An 8,491-nucleotide genomic window follows, 5' to 3' on the forward strand; every position below is an offset into this window, starting at 1 on the left:
GGAAAGATTGTTCTATTCTTGGTATTAATCAACAGAACTGTAATGGAAAGAGTTAACTAATTTTATTGATGTAAGCATGTAACAAACATCAAATAACGTGGATTTGCATATATAATGAGAAGTGAATGAAGTAACTTTTAGACTAATAGAAGGATTAGAAAGTTAGACATTTGATAAGAAATTCTATATACAAAATGCAACTTCACAGGAGAAGTTCCATCTTTCAATTTCATTAGCTCTTTGCCTTTCTGTGTGTGCGCATTTCCATTATTACATACATTCCCTTCAATCTCAACAATTAGCCATTAAAGCTAGGGAAAATGACACTACATAGTCGCTCTTAAAATTATAGCCGAAAAATGTATGTTATATACAAAAATTATACAAATTTTATATACTTTTTCGGCTACCAAATATAAATAGTTTCTGGCGCGGGCTAATAGTGAAAAAATCCCGTTAAGCTAAATGTACAAATAGTCCAATATTTATATGCATTCTAAGTTAAGTGTACAGATAGTCTAAAATCCTATTCAGTTTGGGAATCGTTTAGATATGAGTAAAAATTACCTAGACAAAACAAAGCGCCTTGCGAAGTCAAATAATATGTCTAGTACTTAATAGGTATAGTACTCACCATTACAGCTTACATAAACACAAGCGGATTATCCCAATATCAACAACAACTACGACTCAATCCCAAGCAAGTTAGGAGCTGTAACAGGATACTCAAACAATACCAAGGAACAGAGACGGGTCCCTTGCAAACCAAGAAAAGAAGTACTGCACTAAAGCTCTGTATGTAGATTCATAGAAGAGACTCAGAAACATGAAACACTGCCAGTGTAGAAGTACAAGTTGCCTATGTTAAGGAGATCCTCATAATAGGTTACGTCCAGCGAAAGGAAAAGGTTAGCCTTCAATAGTCATGCTCGTTCGAAGAAACTCAGCTACTACCAGTCGACTTTAATAAGATTGTAGTGCAAGAAAAGGTTAAATCCTAAAACAAGTACTTCTAAATTATGAAGCAGTAGATGTGTTACGAGGCTCCAAATCGAGTACTATTCCAAATAGAGTTGCCTGAAAATAAAGTGGACTCAGCTGTAGATTTTCCAGATGCCAGTTCTATAACCCAAAGACATGATTGCCAACTCCCACAACATGTTGGGGATGCTTAATAGGTTGACTTTAGATCCAGGTATTTCTGTCCAATTAACAGATATCTCAATCATTGGAATCCGAAACCATTTGCATAAGTAAACTAGCTCAACATCAAAGCACCACCTGCGAAAAGATCATGTAAGTCCCTGATAACAAAATTTAGAGATAGCCAGGAAAGTAAAAAATAGTATGTAGATGATAGCGAAAGCAACATAAACAAAAGCACAAATATACTTGGAGTAGCAGAGAGCATTACACAAGACAATAACTAGGTGTACAGAGTGAGATCAAGAGAGAGAGATGCCGTTTGCAACTAATGTTTGAAAAGAGATGTAACTTCGCAGTTGCATTGCATATAGGGAAACTATTGAAATGTAAAATCAGGACATTAAAGCATTTTCTTCATTAAGATGTACGTGAAGACATCAAGGGCAACCCAGTGCACAAAGCATACCGCGTTCATGCAGGATCCGGGGGAAGGGCCGCACTTCAAGGGGTGTAATGTAGACAGCCTACCCTAACGCAAGGATTAGTGGTTCCTTCTACGCCTCGAATCCGTGACCTATAAGTCACACAAAAATAACTTTACCGTTGCTCCAAGGCTCCCCTTCATGTCCATGAAAACATCAAGTAGGAGAATTTCTCAAAAGATCCCAATACAAATCTAATTATCACATCCATTACTAAGTAGTTCTATTTGTGATGATTCTGAACAGCCCATAAACAAGAATACTGTTGAGAATAGGGAAGCAGATTTTTTTTTAAAGAATTACAGAGATCTGGAGCTCTCTCTTTATGAACGAGGTCCAAGGTTTCAAGCTCCCTTGAGGAGTGATTAATCAAAACATAGGGCGTTCAAGAAACAAGAACAAAGGGAAGGGACGATAATTGACTTGGATTTCCCAGTCAATCGGGCTCTGACGCGACTTTCCATATTCTCAACAACTACACTCTAACTACCACATGTTCCTTCTAGATTCTTCTCAAAAAGGATGGTAAGTCAATTAAGAGAAAAGACCCAAAATTGTGGGACTAAATAAAATTTGTGGACAAAAGAATTTTTCAAAAAAGACGGACAAGCCACATAAAGGCATAGGAGATCAAATGCATGGGTCCACATTCAATGGTTTTGTAGAGGGGCCAATAAATTACCAAACAGACTTCTGTCTAAGATCATTAGAACCAAAAGCCTTGAAATAAAATGTACGATTTGGTGAACTTGATTCTACCAGGAAAAGTTACACTTCAAGAATACAGACTCCAAGGAAAAAGACTACAAGAAGTAACATGGCAAATTATACACCAGCTTCTGAAATGCTCATAATGCTCCTAAAAAATCCTCTGTAGACATAGGACAAATGAATGAATCTGCCTAAATATAGCTCCTGTTAAACATTGAGATAGGGAAGAGGAGGCACTTGAAGAAATATACCTTTTCAAACGGATATTTAGAAAAAGTTTTCTGGCAGCAGCTCTGGTAAACATCTTGAATCCACACTGCAATAAATCCAGCATTTTCAATCAAGAGAATGTTAGAAAACCTTAGTTGGAGGCTTTTAAACAAGAACTCAATCTAGATGAGAGGTTTGAGCTACTCTATAGAGTACAAGATTACCTGAGTATCACGAACTCCACCACCAGCAGCCAAGAGAACCACAATATGAAAACCTTTCATTAAGAAATTGCGGTACCATTTTCTCTGTAACATGGCACAGAATTCAAACCATGAGAAGGTGCCAGAATATACATAGAACTAAGAGGGACAATTCAAAATATACACAACAAACAAGAGCAGTCAAAACTAAACTGTAGCTAGAGCCTTCTCCTCGAGGTGAGCACGTGAACCAAATGCAGCTGCGGGAACATCTGATATTCTTACAGTTGAATCTTTACCAGCAGAATCTTCATGCTGGTTTCCCTTTTTAGCAACTGCATGAATCTGGCTGGAAAATAATTAGACACTACAAAGAAATCTAGCAACTATTTCCACTAAACTTTTTGTTGAATGATGCACTTAAAGATACAAGGAATCTGCAGTGGCGGGCCAAAAACCTGGTTTTCAAGCTTTTCCAAGTCATCTACTTTGGTTGCGCCATCAGCATCAAGCATTAAAAGCAGTTCACCACGTGAGTGAAGCATTCCCTGTTTTTACAATGCTTTCGCAGAAGCAAATGGATTTAATCAATTGCCACCGAGTAAAAATGCATAAAAACAGAAAACACAGAGAACTTGTTGAATTAGTTTATCAGTTGATAAGATTAGACTCACTTTTCTTATAGCTTCCCCTTTTCCATGGTTCTTCCCCAAAAGGATGACACGCACATTGTCTACAGAGTGTCTCTTCACAAAGTCAAAAGCCACTCTTTTTGTTCCATCTGAACTCCCATCATCAATAATAATTACCTATTCAAGCATCAATCATTAAGAATGTAGAATGGTGTAAATATCTCACGACATTACCCCAAGTAAACAACAGAAATAGTGGCGGATTCTCAAAGGAAAACCAAAAGTTTTCAATGTTCTGAGTTCCAAAATTTGTGCATTTGGCAGTGTCTTTATATATTTAATGGTGTGCTTGCGCTTATGGTGGAATATTTATCTGTATTTCAACTTTTATAGTCTTGTCTCTAAGAGCATTCCCTAGTCGCAAATAGGACCAATAAAACTTGAATTGCTTGATACCAACATAACTGGGTTTCAGCACTGACACATATCACTTCTCAGTATGAACCTAAGTTGCTCCGACATGGTAGTTTAAGTGTCGTACTCGTGTCGACACGACACTAGTATGGGTGTGGGTATGGGATCCGTACCGGGTCTGGTCAAATAATTTTGGATACTTTAACTACATCAGACAGAAAAATTCGGGACGAGATACAATTTAATTCCCCAAATCAGAACTAAAACTAGGGTAAATCTAAAGAAAATAGCATACTTTACCTAGGAAATCAATACTTTACTTATCTACAACTTGAGAATAAAGAAATTTACAAGCTAAGTATTCCACAAAATTTCTCATAATTTAGAGATATTTTTTTTTTTTTGAATTATTTTTAGCCGGATCCCCCCACCCGTATCCGTACTAGGATCCATATCTCCGAATCTTAGAATTTACATATCGAAGGATCCGACCTCTAGATCCGCACCCGCGTCGGACACCCGCACTTGTGTCCGAGCAACTTAGGTATGAACAAACATTTGTTTCCAGCAGCAGGAAACTTAAATTATTAAATCATTATAATCATTGTGTTCTCTACTTGTGCAATTTTTAAATCATTATGTTCTCAATGGTCGAAGATTAGGGTAGTAGGGTAGTTAGTTTAGTGTTCTCCTTGTCATACTGGTAGTATTAGTACGCACTTTAGTATTCTGTTGCCGTTAGATTTCTATGAATACCTGTCATTTCTTTCACTTTGGTCATCTGATTATTTGATTGTTATTTGTGTTGCTTTTACATGGCTTCTCACTGTTGCGCTTCTTGTTTTTCTCTTCTTTAACGTGGTGCTTATGCTTCTCTGAGCCGAGTGTCTATTGCAAAACAGCCTCTCTCTCTCCACAAGATAGGGGTAAGGCTGCGTACACACTACCCTCCACAGACCCCACTATGTGGGATTATACTGGGTTTGTTGTTGTTATGTTCTCTAGCTGTGTATTTTTTTCGGCACTTAACCCAAACTAAAAAGGGCATCAGAAACACACTGTCAACTTGTTTGGAAAATCAAATCTAAAGAACTGCAACAACAGAATCTTATATACTCCAGGGAAAAAAAGAAAACTGAAAAAATGTAGCAAACCCGAATAACAGCAACATAACTATTCTATATTGAAAATATCAATACCACCGGGATAGTTTCAGATAATCCCGAAATCTATGTGAACCAGGCTGTATTCTTGCATATTCTTAGCTGACACAGTTATCTTCTCTAGTCAGCTTCCTCAAGAGATTTTAGGATTTTAAGTGATTCTCTTTCTTTCTCAGAAATGCGGGAGCAGTAGTAAGGGTGTTAGTTTTTGATGAATCAAACTAAAGAAAATGAAAACTTTATTACATCTTGACTCATACCTCATATGTAAATGTGTTGTCCTTGGCCGCACGTTGTTGGAGATAACTGTAAATTTCAAACACAAAATCTTTTATGCTCCTTAATGCCTTGATTTAAGTGAAGTTCTAAATTAATGTAACACATGGGCTTGCAAAAATGCTATCAGAATTCACAAAAGAATACTTTACTTGTTCAGCCCCCTTAATTTTCTGCCAGATGTTATACATGGACTTCAATAGATAATCTTTTATGTTTGAACACATGCAACCACATAGTATATGAAATGACAGGTTCAATATATTATAGTCTTTAAATGTAAATCCTGTCCTTTACCGCCTTCAAACAATCCACGCCCACCAAAGGTCCAAAACAAAAATTAACAAATGAAGTGACCATGACCAGATGTTCCATAACCAGAGCTTCTAGCAAAAATAAATGGTCAAAAATGATTTTGACAATGCAGCTTTGTGCCCCAGTAACCACAGAAAATTAAGACCAGATGATGGCTTTCTATTCAACAAGATAAAAAAGACCAAGTATCTTGTTCGCATGCTGACCAAAGCTGTAAAAGTCATAGCCGTAGCGGTGACAATGAGCTATAAACACAATTATTTGCAGCATTAGCATATGCAGTGTGCAGAAAACACAGCACCATCCCGCCATCCCGTCAAGACTGATCATATCATTAGACTTCAATTGATACATCAATAGACTTCTTAGAATAGAACCTAGAAGAGCCATAAATGCATGGTAGGAGCAATTAAAATTATAAACCACAAGGTCAGCTTATTAACTTGAGCCACTGAGAGTTATAAATGAATCCAGAACTCAGAAGACAGCAGGGGAATTATAGTCGTTGTGACTACCAGCAGAACAGTATCAAAGCTGTAGATTCTGCGATCAGACATCAAAGCGATAAAAGTAAACAGAAGAGATACAAGAGACGCTCGAGTTCACTTACTTCAGAGTTTCATCAAGGGCTCCAGGAAGCCTGTGCTCCTCATTGTATGCAGGTATGATCAAGGATATGTATTTCTCAGCAGGGTCGAATATATGAGGACAAGGAACCTGAATTATATGCTTACAAGGTTAAAAGAAACAGAAAATAAAAACAACTTCTGAAGCCTAAACAGCACTTAACACCATCATGCAGTTTCAAGCCAGTAAATGGCTCTGAGATTAAAAAGGAGAAAATATGAACAACGGTTAAAGATGGTTTCAGGTCGCCATCCAATGAAAAGCTTTAAAGAATCAAATTCAAATATTGAAGCATTTGTGGAACCGATCCAAATATACCAGCTAGCTAATTGGTATGGCCAACAATTTAGGGAAGGCAGCATTCCTTATATAAAAAAAAATTCACATACCCAATTAACACATTGCTTATGACCACTAGTCAATCAATTAGTAATATCTACTTCATCTACTTAGGAACATAGGCTTGATATTTCAAAACATTCACCTTCATTTCTATTTCGTATCTATTTAAATCACCCTTGTCATTCTTAGTTAATTGCCTATGTCATATCTTTATCTATGCAATATCTAATTACAATTATATAATCATTACAACTCTGATACTCAAAGTTAAGCAGTTAATCAGATCAGACTGCAGATCAACAAACTTTACACCTGAAAGATGCTTCGAATTTGACAGATCAATTCATTGTCGTGAACACGAGATTCCACAAGTCCAGGAACAAAAAAGATAGCTTTTAAATCCTAATTTCAAAAAAAAAAAAAAAATCCACTAGAACATTCTCCTTTATATTCCACAGCTCAAATGTTACACATCCACCTTCCAACAGTTAATTACATTTCAACAACTAAGCATTTTGGGGAAAATCACACTTTGTTTTTTGTCCTTCTTTCCAACTGTATACCAATTGACACAATTCAAATTAGTAACAGCATCCAATAAATACACCTACTCAATAAATCTATCAACTAACTATGCCTCAATTCCAAACTAGTTCTCGTTGACTATATGAAAGGGACCATTAGAGCTACCACTACAAGTTCAATTCAGTAGCTTTGGCTCAAACTCTACTAAATAAGTACAAACATCAAATTTCAAACCCAGCAACTCAAATGATTAGTACATTCAGTGACATCCCGAATCCACAAACTTCAAATCCTGGATCCACCACTGCTATATGTGCAACAATTAAGCTCCATTCGAGCCTATTTCATTCAAGTAGTAATAACCAAACTAAATATACAATCGTTTATCTTTACTTTTTAGAACAATCCAAACAATTGAATAAAGAAATAATCTTTTTTATTTTTCTGGAAAAAAAAAAAGTTTTTGGAGGTGGGTTTGTAAGTACCGGTTTCAATGAATTTGGATCTTCAAAAACGGGAGGAGCTTCGACGTGACTGCAAAGTGAAATCGAAATCGAATTCAATACAAAAATAGGGTTTTTTTTTTCTGGTTAAAAGGGGGTTATTATAAACATAAACATACGTGTGATTAAATCTTCTTCTGAATGATTCAAATGCAACCGCAGCAGCTAATCCAAATGCAAGAAAGATAGCTGAGATCAGCAGTAACTCCAAAATCGTCCATATTACTCCCATTTTTCTTATCGACCAATTGAATTGAATTGAATGAATAACAAGGTTAACAGATTGTGTAAAAGTGACCCAGGTCAACAAGGTTAACAGTTTTTTTTCTTCTTTTTGAGGGGGGGTGAAGGGGTGGGTGGGTTGGAGCAGCCAAAATGACTTATAAGCAAAGCGCTGCAAAATTCTTTTGCGGCTTATGTTTGGGCTAAATTTTGGTAAATATTTTATGTGGCACCCAGTTTTGTTCTACCTTTTGAATATGTACCTCATTTTTTAAAAAAAAAATGTTTAAAATATATGTATTTGAATTCATAGTTTTTGGATAACTTCAAATACATATATTTTTCTCTTCTTCTGTGTCTAGAGTTTCTTCTTCTTAATTGCAAAATAAATTTATTAAATTTATTATTGTTTTGACAATTTGATGATTGAGATTTGTTCTTCATGATATTTGAAAGTTATGTTTCAAAATAGAGCTCATTTAGAGTAAATTTGGGCAATAAAACGTATATTGGATTGTTGAAATTCGAATAACGAGTTTATGTTTCAGAACTTAAGATTTGAAACCTAAAGTTGCATTCAATAGATTGAACTACTTAATATTCGAATTTTTGAATTTGCATTTGAAAAATAGAAGAACTTCATATTTGATTTCTGAAGTTGCATAGAAGAGACTGAACTAATTCATATTCGAATTTCAGAAGTTGCATTTGAAAGATGAA

The 8,491-nt window shown here is 35.8% G+C and overlaps 1 protein-coding gene across 2 annotated transcripts; it reads right to left on the bottom strand.

Annotated features, from left to right (window-relative positions):
- Window positions 1–570: 570 nt before the first annotated feature.
- Window positions 571–7,932, bottom strand: LOC107775648 (uncharacterized). 2 transcript variants are annotated; one of them, XM_016595398.2, is made up of 10 exons: window positions 7,669–7,932; window positions 7,532–7,580; window positions 6,163–6,269; window positions 5,222–5,267; window positions 3,427–3,561; window positions 3,211–3,300; window positions 2,966–3,097; window positions 2,774–2,857; window positions 2,591–2,655; window positions 571–1,281 (listed from the first exon to the last, which is right to left on the bottom strand). In XM_016595398.2, the coding sequence occupies exons 1-10, from the start codon at window positions 7,779–7,781 to the stop codon at window positions 1,095–1,097; spliced, it is 1,008 nt and encodes a 335-aa protein (XP_016450884.1). In that variant the 5' UTR covers window positions 7,782–7,932; the 3' UTR covers window positions 571–1,094. The 2 variants fall into 2 exon arrangements, with proteins under 2 accessions (XP_016450884.1, XP_075081720.1); XM_075225619.1 differs by lacking the exon at window positions 571–1,281 and adding an exon at window positions 1,564–1,720 and having other exon boundaries at window positions 7,669–7,929.
- Between the last annotated feature and the right edge of the window lie 559 nt (window positions 7,933–8,491).

This window comes from Nicotiana tabacum, chromosome 11, assembly GCF_000715075.1.
Source record: "Nicotiana tabacum cultivar K326 chromosome 11, ASM71507v2, whole genome shotgun sequence".
NCBI lineage: Eukaryota > Viridiplantae > Streptophyta > Magnoliopsida > Solanales > Solanaceae > Nicotiana > Nicotiana tabacum.